At 41.9% G+C, this 14248-nt stretch overlaps 1 protein-coding gene across 5 annotated transcripts in view; it reads left to right on the top strand.

Annotated features, from left to right (window-relative positions):
• The window catches only part of CIPC (CLOCK interacting pacemaker), a 194981-nt gene that overhangs the window by 166013 nt on the left and 14720 nt on the right, over nt 1-14248 (top strand). For 4 of the 5 annotated variants that reach the window (XM_030219127.1, XM_030219125.1, XM_030219124.1 and 1 more), the window contains one exon: nt 3842-4106. In XM_030219127.1, coding sequence (XP_030074987.1) covers nt 3917-4106 — 190 coding nt within the window. In that variant the 5' untranslated portion in view covers nt 3842-3916. Of the gene's footprint in view, nt 1-3780; nt 4107-14248 lie in introns of those variants that run through there. The other variant, XM_030219126.1, reaches the window with a different exon arrangement.

Raw genomic sequence — 14248 nt, 5'->3', positions numbered from 1 at the left:
GCTTGGATATCGACATACTGAGGAGTTTCCGGCAGCACATGACCACATATAGGGAGGCAAAAGGATTGCTCTCTATCTCCACCTGCTGGTAGATGGACACAACCCACCAGTCTATGGATTGATCAGCTATGATTAATGGAAAGAAAATTATCAGGTATGATACATAATTTTACCTTTGCATCTTCATTTTCATTATCATCCTCATTCTGTCCAACAATTACAAAGAAGACTTTCACAAAGTTTGAATCATTATCTGTTCTAACAATTTTTCATCTGATGGCAAACCAAATATATTCAAGAATTGATGCAAGAACGTCAAATGTGTGGAAACCCTTCAGTCTTTAAGCCAGACAAGCAGACTTTCTCCGGACTCTTTACCCCAGTGTAAAACTTCCCATGAGATGTTGTGCAGTCTGTCGTGGTAGAGACATATATGTCTGTTCACCAAGAATTGCTACCAGCTTCAGCTTCATCTCCACTTTTAAAGTGACCCAACTCATCACTGTTCTGTTTGGCTGGAGGCCACTAACCATTTCAACAAACAAGGCACCTTCACTGTTTTTATAGGTTATATTCACTGAACAGCAAAAATGAAGATGAGATGATTCACTGTTTGCATGACCAGGTTTGCAATATGAAATCCTGTTCCCAAGCATCAAGCAGTGGTGACCTCTCTCCCGCGCACATACAGGTGCATTTTTAGACCTGATTGGGTGCACAGGTTGGGAAATATTGATATAGAGGATCATTCTGCTTCATTGTAGGTATGTTATAAGAACATTAATCTCTTCTGCAAAACGTCCCTGCCATGTCAGGGCAGTAATTGTCTCTTCCTGTGCAGAAACTGCACCCAGTCATGAGGGAGCATAACTAGAGGTACTAGGTAGGCAGATTTCTGACTGTATAGAATGGAATTGCATATGCCTTCATGGAAGAGTGAATGAGATTCTTATGTCATAAGACCTAATGAAAGCTGAAGAATAGGCAGGTGCCAGCAAGTGCTGGAATCAGGACAGTGCGTTCAGTACGGCTGGAATTTGTGTTATGCAAGAAACTGCACACTGAGCAGAACAGACTGTGAAAATCCTGGAAATGCTCAGAACACGCCCACATACTTTGCTTACTGTAACTTGGTGTGCCTACAGCTGTTATCATGGCACAAATAACTATCTACTTCCACTTTTGGATACATTTGTGCAAAACTTTTTTCATAGTAATTGGAAAGCAATCAGAATACCCATCCATCGTTCGCAACCAGAGGTCAATAAAACATTGATTTAACACAACTGAGAGGTTATTTTATTCCTGTATGCCCTGCTGCAGATAACTAGCACTAATCTTTAGTAAAAAATATATATATAAACCCCCTAAGTCACATGTCATCAGATTCTAGTCTTGCTGACAACATCCAAACAATTGCAAGAGAATCTTGGTTAAATAAGTAGATAAATACCAAAGACATTGAATACAGAAAATGTAAGAATTGGCCACTAGCACAATGAGCCTTCATTTGCAGCCACTTAGGGTTTCTCTATTTTATATTCTCCCCTCCCCACCCAACTAGCACACAATGGGCCTAAGCTGGCAGGCAAACTGCAGCTCCTTCTGGAACCCAGTTAACTGGCCCTAAGTCCACTGTCTTCATAGCATCTCTGTCCAAAGGAACAACAGACCTGACTACATGAATCAAGTTGAGGTTCTCCTGGCACTGAGGGGCCAATGCAGAAAGCTACTGTGGGCCCAACCGCATAGAGGGTTGAACGTGGGTTGTATGCGCCGATCAATGCAGAGACAGATTGAGCTCAGGTGTTACATGGAATACAAGGCAACACATTGCATTAAAATGAGTGTTGAGGCCATTGAGTATTCTGTAGCAATGCAGAGAGGTAAATGGGGTTCTGATGAGTGGCTACCGAGAGACGGTTTTGCAGAGAGGATTTCATGCCTGTTTTTGAGACTTTACTGCCTGTTTTCTTGTCTTTTGAAACCTAAAGGAAGCCTCTGCAAGGTTCAAAGGCGTTCCAGACATGTGCATGTGTCTGAACAAAACTGAAAGTGAAAGCACACATCGGTTCATTTTCTTCCTCACCTAAATATGAATCTTGCAAAAATGGTTTGCACATATTTAGGCATAGGAGAACAGGCACTGATGAGTACTGGCACTTAATGCTAATTCTTTCTGCACATGCAGAATTTTTTGTTCCTTATTTTTAAATGAGGAAGGGATAGAGAACTACATTTATGCATGGATATTACAGCACTTTCAACTTTGATCCTATCTAATATAATAATTTGCACTTCCAACGTTCTAATGTCTCTGGCTACATTCATAACCACCAGCTGATGTCACCAGAGACATTGGAACGTTGGAAAAAACATTTCCGTCCCTCCCAATTCCAGGGTCCCCCGTCCGTTCCTCCCTTCCACTTCCAGGCCGCCCCCTGCCTCCGAATTTAAAAAGTCATGTTGGACTTAGAAGTCGGGGTTACATCGTCCGGCAGTAGCGCTAAAAGTCATGCAGCTTCGGCCCTTCTCTCGCTGTCTGTCTCTCAGCTCTGGTCCCGCCCTCATTTCCTGTTTCCGCAAGGGCGGGACCAGAGCTGAAAGACAGCGAGAGAAGGGCCAAAGCTGCACAGCTTTTAGCGCTACTGCCGGATGACGTAACTCCAACTTCGTAAGTCCAACATGACTTTTTAAATTTGGAGGCAGGGGGCGGCCTGGAACTGGAAGGAAGGGAGGGACGGACGGGGGGACCCTGGAACTGAGAGGAAGGGAGGGAGGACCCTGAAACTCAGATGGAGGGAGGGACCCTGAAACTCCCTGGGGAGGGGGGCCCTGAAACTTGGAGGGAGGGGGGCCCTGAAACTCTGAGGGAGGAGGATCCTGAAACTGGAATGGGGGAGGGGACCCTGAACCTGGGAGGAAGGGCAGGGGGGAGGGGACCCTGCAAAATTGGAGGGAGGGACGGAGCGACCTTGGAACTCGGAGGGAGGGAGGGGATGACCTTGGAACTTGGAGGGAGTGGGGGAGGGAGGGAGGGAGGGAGGAATGACCATGGGAGAGGGGGGGAAGACCATAGAATTGGGGGGAGGGAGGGACAGAGGGGGGGCCCCCAGCTATAGCCACACACTCATTCTTACACACACACTCGCACCCAGTCTATCTCTCACACTCACACACTTGCACGTTCTCTCTCTCTCTCTCTCACACACACTCTGTCAAACATACACACTCCGATGAAAACCTTGTTAGCGCCCGTTTCATTTGTGTCAGAAACAGGCCTTTTTTACTAGTTGAAAATAAATAACCTTGTGCATACTGGATGAAGATCATTTTCAGTAGGGTAGGTGCCAAGACAATACTCAGTGTTCAGTTGGTAAATTTTCTCTAAAGTTATTGTGCCCCCAAACAGATTAAATTACTGCTCTAGATGGAAAATAACTGAAAAAAATATCTCCTAGAGAAAACATTTTATCTTCCAGTAAATATGATCTCCTCCTGAACAATGCAGTTACTGTGGGTTAAAACCTTAGGAGGGAGGGTGTTCATCCTAGATATGACATTACCCGACAGGGAAGGAAACAAGAAAAGAGCTGGAAGGCAGTGGCTAAAGGAGGAGCAAAGCCAGTGGGTGGAACATAGAGAATGCTGAGAGACTGGGGATAGGACAGAACATGGTTGGAAAGCAGAATTGGTAATGTGTTCCAAGTCAATGAGGACTGTTAAGGGAGGAGCTAACCAGATGTTTTATAAAGTACTGAACCTTTGGCAAAATAAGACAACTGCATATCTCACCTAAACCAAGATATAAAGATTTCACCTCCCTTGAATCCCTATGCAGGTGTGTTAGTTGCCATCCTTGCACTGCTGCACCATTCTCTGCTGTAAATCTCTTAAAGATCAGAAAGCATTCCCAATGTCTCTGGATGACAGCCTGCTGGAAAAAAGGACTACAAAGACCGATAAGGAGAAAGCAAGCATGACAGCCTGTATCAAAAGCGAGAATATGAGCTCTGAAGGGTACAAAGGGCAGCCAAAGAATGTTACACCAAATCAGCACCCCTGCCAGTCATCCGGCGAGTCAGAAAAGGACTCAGGATTTTCAGGTATGTACATTTGCTCCACACCTGTGGTGATTTTAAAGCATGAATGTCTTTCTATCATCCTGCCCAGAAAAATGTATGCAACTGGTATAAAAGCCACACTTCTAGGAGGTTTCGATAATACTGATTTGGACGTTTGTCAGATAAACGTCCAAATGCTGACTTATGTCACTTTTAGGACATCTATCTCTTTTGAAAACGAGCCTGATAGTAACATATATAACTTTGTAAGTCTATGTGATTTGAAAATGAGCCTCAAAGTATGATGACCTGTTATATACAAGGGGCACCAAAGGGATGTGAGCAGAAGAGATGACGTATGCTGCAGCAGTAACCAGATCACACACTTGGCTTTAGTGACCTATCCTAATTTTGTATGTTTTAATATTTTTTTCAAGATGAATTGCTCTTAGATGAATCAGTGGTACTGAGCTGGTACCTTGGGAGTTTTGGAGCTTTCAGTACAGCTTCCACAGCCACAAAGCTTTGTAAGCTGTCAGTTAATTTCAGGGTAGGTCCTTAGAGTACAAACACAGCTCACTGCCATATCAAGATTAAGAATTATAAACGTGTAATAGGCAGACTCTCTGTTGACACTTTATACTGGTACTCCCTGCCCCTGGTAATACAGGAAACAATAGCTTTTTCCTATTAGTATATGCACAGTAGGATGACTAGCTGGCTCCAGATCATCAAGGACAGACTGAACCAATCCCTGTTTTAACCCTGTTGCATCCATTGGGGGGGGGGGGGGGGGTAGGAGGGAGGGCTGTTAAATACAATTGTGAAACTGCAAGTCCATGGATTGTGGAGGGGTAAAACTAGGACTGGTTTAGTCTGAATAGATAGCATGCTAATCCTAATACCTGCCAGTAATCCTGCATTTTCAGCAGTTTTCCTTCAAAGCTGTTTTCCTTCAAAGCTGTCTGCCTGTGAACCCTCATTTGAAAAGTCTTTTAGAGGATTTTTAGTTTGTTAATGTTTACCTTGTCAAAACTGGGGGAAGAAACTTTGTGATTTGGCAAGATGTGATTGTGTGGAGGGCAGAGCATGATTGTCATAAATCAAGAAATGGGTTGATGTGGTATGAAACACTGAATCAGCATTTCAAAACAAATGATAAAAACGTTAAAAAAGGGTAATTGTGTTAGTCTGGTATAACAGGGCAAGTAGCACCATATAAACTAATTTATTGAGACATGAGCTTTCGAAGACTAGAGTCATCAAACAAAAGCCCAGTGCTACAAACAAAATTTTAATGTTGATATATTTCCCCCTCTAGTGGCCACATTATGTATTGAACAAGAGTAGAGGGCGACAAACTGACTTCCAGCCTGAAGGAGAGCTTTTGATGACTAGAAGTCAAACGAGCCCAGTGCTACAAATAAAATTTTAATGTTGATATATTTCCCCCTCTAGTGTCCAAATTATGTTTTCAACAAGAGGGTGACAAACTGACTTCCAGCCTGGGGGAGAATGTTCTCAAAGGTTCTTTGTTTAAAGGCACCAGAGAAATGACCCAATAAGGGTCTGTGTTTTGGCAGACTTAGCCGCCTTCCTCAGGGGTCATTTCTCTGGTGCCTTTAAATAAAGAACTTTTGAGAACATTCTCTCCCAGGCTGGAAGTCAGTTTTTCACTCTGCTCCTGTGTGGCTTTTCTTTGGTTTTCGCGGAGGGTTTGCCCTGATTCTCCTTTGTGGCACTTTGATTACACAAGAACAAGACATACAGCAGGTGTGTCAAACTCCTTTCAGTGTTAGTCCATACTGTAAAAGGAAAAAAAAAAAGTACTACTATGTGTGGGCTAGGGTAAAGGTCCCCCTCCAATGTTTTAGCCCTCCAGTGGATGGGATACATTTGCATACTAAGTTGTTAATTTGTTAAAATAAAAATCACACTGTAAAATTTTGCTTATTGCCATGGCTAGGAATGTGTAAGAAATGTTCTTATAAACTTTAGCTATAGGATTTAAATAAGCCAGGAGCTCATTTGCATCCTATAGCTAAATTTTGCAAAACTGGGTGCGAGACTGTAAATTTTTTTTTTAATTTATAGAAGTCTTTATTGGGCATTGATAACAGAACAAGCTTATAGTGCTCAATGCAATAAGACAAAATACGCAGTTCTTAAATAGTGAAAAACAGATGCAGATCAAAATACAATCCAAACATGTAACAGTGCCTTACTACCGGTAGTAGCTTATTGTACTTAAAACTTTTTTTCAGTTTTATATATAACACCCTCCAGAATTGTCCTAAATCCCCCCCTTTCATTCTCAACTGTAAATTTTTTACGGCTTAGTATATAAACCTCATCGTTGGGGAAATAATCCTGTGGCTCCCTCCCATGAAAAGGGAATCTGAGCAGTGTTTAAAAAAAATTTCAGTCCTGCACTTAGCAGGGAATGTTAGATGTTAAGATTTTAATAAATAAATAAAGTCCATCCCCCAAATGGCTATACCAACTTAATTTAACCACATTTCTGTTACACTTTTACCACACTTGTTCAGAGCGGAGTATAATAAGAATAGACCAAATTACAATTAGTGCAGATTTGCTGCAAGGATAGTGGGTGCTCTAGGCAAATATTCAGCCTTGCACTCACACACACTCATCCCTTTCCCCAGTTAACTTTTAGACCTCTAGCTTGCTGCCCTCCGAAGACTTTAATAATTTAAACTCAACATCATGATCAACTCACAGATATCCTGTAAAAATGCAAGTAAAAATATGTGTTGTTTGTTTTTTAAGTGAATGTGGCTGTTGGGACTTATTGTTTTGTTTCGATTGTAATGGTCTTTGCTGCCCCTGAGAAGCTGATGCCGTAAGTAATCACCTAGTCTTGCCTATTGGTTGGGCAGGCCCTGAATTAATACAATAGAAGAAAAAGAAATATTAATCAGATCTACTGTCATCCTATATTTATCAAGCAATAAACACATTTATCGTAATCCTTTTTAAAACTGCAGTTTAAAATCTGTTCTAATCCTGCAGATATTTGTCAAACAGGATTTTAAATTGATGACTGTCACGAAATGCCTAGCCACCTGCCTGGGGTTACCCAGCGGCCACTTAAGAGGGTCTATACCCAGCACAGATCAGGTCCGCCTGCACCTGCTGCTTGTGCTCTACACTAGCACCCTCCTCCCACCAACTGGGTCACAACCGCCTCTCCCGCTCTCAAATTATCCTCCGTGATTTCTAGGTTACTGGAGGCCACACTCCCATTGGTCCCACAGTTTCCAGAAAGCACTCACTGACCCAACACAAAAACCACCAGAATTCTTAGTCTAGACAAAGAGGCAATAAACTAAATTGTTTATTGTCTTAAAAATTAAACAGTTTACAAAAAAAGTACAATCGGCAAACAATAACAGGTAACTGAAATATGGATCAATTATAAAATCTAAACATTTGTTTACTTTCTAAAAAGTACCTGGGAAGATCAGGACATATGTAATTGTTCACTGAGTCTCAGCAAAGAGATCCTGCTCTCTTTTCTTCCTGGCTAAGACTGGAGAAAAGCCAGTACACTTCAAATGAAAATGAGCTCCTGGGCCAATCAGAGCCCAGAACAAGAAAATCTCAAACATATACTGCTTCTTGCTTCCTGTTTGTGTACTAAAACTAAAAAGAACATTTTTCTCTATAACAGCTTTAGTTTCCAGCAAAGAAACACCACCTGCTGGCCAAATAGGAGAAATACACTTCAGGACATAATGCAGGAAAATATCCAATACATTTTACAGGCGCAAAACACACTGTTCCTTCACATCAACAAATAATTAACTGTCTAAACCCCTATTTACTAAACCACACTTTTGGCTTCCATGCACTAATGCCGCTTCAGCCGTTTCACTTTGAATGGGCTGTGTCGTCATTCCTGCTTATTTTCGAAGGAGAAGGGAGCCCATCTTCCGACACAAATCAGGAGATGGGCATCCTTCTCCTAAGGTCGCCCAAATCGGCATAATCAAAAGTAAATTTTGGGCATCCTCAACTGCTTTCCGTCGTGGGGACGACCAAAGTTCAACGGGGCGTGTCAGCAGTGTACCGAAGGCGGGACGGGGGTGTGGTTAACAGATGGGCATCCTCGGCCGATAATGGAAAAAAGAAGGGCGTCCCTCACTAGCTTTTGGCCGACTTTACTTGGTCCATTTTTTTTCATGACCAAGCATCAGAAAGGTGCCCGAACTGACCAGATGACCACCGGAGGGAATCAGGGATGACTTCCCCAGTGGTCACTAACCACCTCCCACCCCGTAAAAAACAACTTCAAAAACTTGTCTTTTTTTTATTTTTTTATTTTTAGAGTACGTCTTTCGCTATGCCTCCGTCCCTGCGACAGCAGTTGAGGACGACCAAAATGTGGATGTTCCTGTGAGAAGGATGTCCATGCCTTTGCTGTGCCTCTGACACCCCCTTTATTTATTTGGATTTTGGATCACAAGTAGCAGCAGTGGGATTTGAACCGGCCACCTCTAAATTGCAAAACCAGTGAAATTGCAAAACCAGTGCTCTAACCACTAGGCCACTGCCACTCCTCCAATCTACTCCACTCCCTTGAAATTTGGCCATCCCTGTGGGGGGGGGGGGGCAGTATGCAGGTCCGGGAGGGGGGTATCTGTGTGTCAGTGGAGGCATAACGAAGGCGTGGACATACTCAACTGCCCCCCACAGGGATGGCCAAATTCCAAGGGCGTGGCGGAGTGGCCTAGTGGTTAGAGCACTGGTCTTGCAATCTAGAGGTGGCCAGTTCAAATCCCACTGCTGCTACTTGTGCTCCAAAATCCAAATAAATAAATAGAGGGTGTCGGAGGCACAGCAAAGGCATGAACGTCCTTCTCACAGAAATATCCACATTTTGGACGTCCTCAACTGCCATCGCTTCCCCTTCTTAGGAAGGAAATCGTGTGCAAATGAGCTAACAGCGCGCCGCTCATTTGCATGCAATTTCCTTCATGCAAACCCGTTCCTTTCCGGATCGGTAAGGGAAGAGCTTTTTCCATTCAGTTAGTGGGACCAGTGCACTATGAATGATGGCTCCTCCCCACAACCAAATGGCTTGGATTTGGTCATTTCTGAGATGGGCGTCCTCGCTTTCCATTGTCGCCGAAAACCGGAGACGACCATCTCTAAGGTCAACCTAAATTTCATGATTTGGGTGTCCACGACCGTATTATCAAAATGAAAGATGGACTGTTTCGATAACACGGGTTGCCCCGCCCCTATAAGGGGCCATCCTTAGAGATGGGCGCCCCCGTTTGATTATCCCCCTCATTGCCGCACAGCTTAGTAAACAGGTGGGTAAGTGTGGCCGGTAAGGAGTTCCACTCTACTGTTTTTAGAATGAAAACAACTATCAAATGTTCTTTTATAATAAATGCTTTTAACTAATGGATAAGATAACTTCAGTAATCCACTTGAGCATAATATGTTGTTAGCAGTACAAAAATCAGCCATCTGAAACAGCGGGGAATGGCACAAAGCCATTTTTAAACACTAGGCAGAGCTGGTTAAATATAACCGAGACCTTCACTGGCAACTGATAGAGCAACCTCTTGTCTTTTGCTGTATTAGTCACACATCCCTTAAAAATCAGTTTGGCCACAGTATTTTGCAACCTTGAAATCTAGAGGATCGATATTCAAAGTGATTTAAATAGCCATAAACAGCTCCTGGTTGTTTAAATCATTTCTTGTGGGCTAACCAGGCATATTCGGACGAATCACGTTCAAAATCTGCACCATGGTTCACAAAATTATCTACAATGAAGTCCCGGGATACATGACAGACCTCATAGACCTACCAACCAGAAACACAACAAGATCAGCATGAACATACCTAAATCTTCCCTACCCAAGCTGCAAAGGACTCATAAATCAACTTATGCATACATAAGCAAACAACTATGGAATGCACTACCAAACGCCGTGAAAACATATGAGCACCTAAACTTCCGGAAATCACTAAAAACTTACCTGTTCAAAAAGGCATACCCTACTGATCCAACTTAAATGCCCGAACACTTCAACACAACGAAACCAAAGCTTGTACTGGACATAACCTAACCTATTTCCCCCTGTGATTCCCTAATGTGTCTGTTACAATGATCTTTGTTCATACCGGAATTGGCGATCACCTTTACGGTACTATGTAAGTCACATTGAGCCTGCAATTAGGTGGGAAAATGTGGGATACAAATGTAACAAATAAAAAAATAAATATTCAGTGCTGCTGTAAAAGTCCGGTTAATGCCTAAACTGAAACTGGCTACTTTGTGGGTGTTCCGGGGGTGGAGTTGGCACTTGGCTGGTTAAGTGCCAATATTCAGCCCTTAATCGGCTAAGATAACTGCATAAACAGGACTGCATAAAAACAGTCCTATCTTTCTGCAGTTCATCATAACTGGTTAAATTCTGAATATCACACTTATCCCGCTATGTTTTAGCTGGCCGTGTATGTCTGGATATTCAGTGCCAGAGCCCAGACATGAAATACCCAGGAATAAACCTGGCAGTGGTCAGCAAAACGCTGTGTGCTGCCGGCTTGAATATCAACCTCTAGATCCTTGCCTCACTGGTAAATCAAAATATAAAATATTACAATAAGTGGGTTAAAATAATAGTCTGCGTTTATAATTTCAGATGTTTTGTAGCAAGGTAAGATCTAATCTAGCTGTCTTACATACTTTACTGTTAAGAATATCCATACCACATGTATTCTTGGATTCTGCTTTCTTGTTCAGTGCTCAGAATGTTCCTCCTAAGACTTTCAAGGAAGCATACCAAGAGATATTCATCCCATTAAGAACTGGACATGTCAAAGGAGTGGTAATACCCTGCTGTCCAAGCCACAATAATTTTGGTTTTCTGCCCATTCAGTTTAAGGTGGTGATCCCGCATCCAGTCAGCAATCTATGAATATTCTTTATCTAACAATATGTAAGACTGCTCTAAAGTATTCTGACGTGGAACCAGCAGCAGTATATCATCTGCATAAGTATAAATAGAAATTACCAGTTCCTGCAAACCTATTCCAAATGAACCAAGATAAACATTAATAAATAAAATCGGTGATAGTGGAGAATCCTGTAGAACCCTACAATTAACCTGATGGTCAAACTTCATCCTACATCTTCTGTGTTTTAAAATCTCCCAAACTAAGATCTTTAATATCTTTATTAACATCTCAAAAATATGGGGTGGGAGATATTACAACTGCAAAGGAGAAGAAACTGTCTTATTTGGGAACCAATTTGGTCTTCGTTGACATATGTGGCATGAAGCAGAATTCTCAATACATAAGCTGATACTGTTTGTGGACCTGCCAGAGGGTGGGATATGGGGGAGGAGCAGGCAAGGGAGGGTTTGATAATATAAAATAGTTCTGTTCTAGATTTTCTAAGGCACATGGAGGCAAATAGTTTTAGTGATATTTCGTTGGTACAAGTTTGAGAATTTGTATGTTTGTGGATCAGTTTAAATTAACATTCTCAATAAACTATTTTTTAAACTCCCAAACTGATTAAAATTAGGTCCTACAAGATCAAATGCCGTTGACAAATCCAACTGAATTAATACAGCTTGCCTTCTTTTGTCCAAGAGCAAGCACATATCAAACACTAAGATGGCAGGTAAGGTCTTGTTGCTATGGAAACTACAAAACCCAAACTGATGGGTACAAAATATCCATCGGTATTGAGAAACTGACAAAGTTAGAACACAAAAATAGCCATACTGGGTCAGACCAATGGTCCATCTAGCTCAGTATCCTGCATCCAACAGTGACCAGTTTAGGTCACAAGTACCTAACAGAATCCCAAATAGTAGCAATCCCAAATAATGGCTTTCCCTATGTCTATCTCCATAGCAGTCTATGGCAACTAGTCCAAACTTTTTTTAAACCCATATACGCTAATTGCTGATACCACATCCTCTGGCAACGAGTTTCAGAGCTTAACTATTTGAGTGAAAAAATATTTCCTCCTGTTCATTTTAAAAGTAGTACCATGTAACTTCCTTGAGTGGCCCTTGGTTTTAGTACTTTTTGAAAGAGTAAAAAATCAATTTATGTTTACCCATTCTACACCACTAAGTATTTTGTAGACCTCTATCATATATCATATTATATATATATATATATATATATATATATATATATATATATTGTAGACTTCAGCCTTCTAAGCTGAAGAGTCCTAACCTGTTAAGCCTTCCTCATATGAAAGGAGTTCCATCCCCTTAATCATTTTGGTCACCCTTCTTTGAACTTTTCTAATTCTGCTATATCTTGGTACAATGTCTTCTGCCAGTTTGCCAGGATTGGAAGACTAGCAACTGGTCTATAACTTGAAGGGATTGCCAAGTCCAATTTTTTCCAATCAATTCAGGGAATACCTTCTTCCTAAATCCTTGTTACCAACACAGTCTGTGTGAAACCACAGGTGGAGGATTAAGAAATACTGTTCCCAAATTTTGATTCCAGTGGACAATCTGCTCTAGAAACCAAGGCTAGTTCCTTTACAAAAGCAGGGTGTCCACATAGATTCAACAGCTGTAAGAGGGAAATAGTGTCGCATTTGATCCTTGACATAAGGTAGCAGTGATGAGAATCTTGAAAGAAATTTGCCAATATCTTCCTTATGGGATAGGAACTTCCCTTTGCAAAGATGACTGAGTCATCAAAGAAGTGGCACAATCTTGGATACCTTTTGTAATGCCTTGTCCTTCACCGGTCAATTTTGAATCTTTTTTTTGTGTCCCAAATTGCCTCCTTACATTTAGTTGCTGCCACCCTTCACTGGAATCTATGCTCTGAATTTCCGTGACTCTCCAGTTATGTTCAAGACAATGGCACAAAGACCCTGTTTCAATTGTTCCATAAGGCAAGGGGTGACCATCCTTATTGGAAACTGCCACCATGTGTACAGGGCAAGTTCACCTGCCATTTCCCCCAACACCTTATATCAATCATCCAATAGGTCCTAATCTCCTAAATTCATAAAATCAAACAGATGCCTCAAAATAATACATCCTCAATCTTTCCCGTAGTCGATAAATATCCCTCTGTGGTTTTGAAGACATTTCCTCCTCCTACAGTGATGCATAAAATTTACCAAAAAATTATCAGACCAAATTAAAGGCTGGACATTATAATCCTTAATACATTTATAATCAGATTAACCCATGAGCGACATCAGACAATTCAACTAATTACTCTCTTTATGAGAGCAATTCAAATTAACTAATAATCCAAAGCTCCCCACAACCTCAAAAAAAGCTAGCATCACTGGGTCAGATCCTATAAACCAACTACAAGCTGAAACAATAGAGTATGCTGCATAATAACTGATAAAAAGTTCCCCCTGTACTGAATCCCAGTGTCCTGGTGGTCTATATATTAACAGAACCCAGAGCTGAGAAGCCACACTGCATTAGCACTCAGCATCTGAAATATCATTGATTAAAAATGGGCTATTGCACACTGATCTAGCATTCAAATAGCAGGGAACTAGCAAAACGTTTTTATTGATTTTGTAAGGGAATTTCCCCTCAACCAATCCACACAGTGTTCCTGCCTTCTACTTACATTTCCTTCTCTACTATAAAACCCCTTCCTCTCAATTACCAAAATTTGGCTGTGGTGTATATATTACTACAGTTAACTAGCTAATCTGTTTTGTTCCAAAACCCTGTCGTTAAACTTGAAATCTCTCAGATGACCCTCAGATTGCCATTCCTGAGAGGAGTACTGGGAGGCTCAAACCCCCCAGAACAAAAATAAATATAACAATATACTGCTTACATCAAGTGTAGCCTCCCACTCTCACCACTCAAGGCATGCATGCTCTCCCCACTCTTGTTCCGTCTCTACCCCCAAAGGCATGCACTCATGTTCTTTGCAGTTTAACTGCTCTGGAGACTGTTCTGCTGTCCCAGACCACCTAACTCAAATGCTCCCAAGGCTCTCCAGCTCCCCCTTGTAGGATTTCACAGTTCATTATCTTTGGAGGACCTCTTCATCACTCCCAAATGCAGTGAGATTGGGGTGGCAGTAAAAAGGAGTTGGTGTCTTGTGCTGGAAACATTCCCAGTCAAGCACTGGGCCAGCCCTGTGAGCATGCCCAAACTTTGCAGGCAGTC

Source organism: Microcaecilia unicolor, chromosome 11 (assembly GCF_901765095.1).
Source record: "Microcaecilia unicolor chromosome 11, aMicUni1.1, whole genome shotgun sequence".
NCBI classification, from domain to species: Eukaryota; Metazoa; Chordata; class Amphibia; order Gymnophiona; family Siphonopidae; genus Microcaecilia; species Microcaecilia unicolor.
This window is presented reverse-complemented; position numbering and strand designations above follow the sequence as displayed.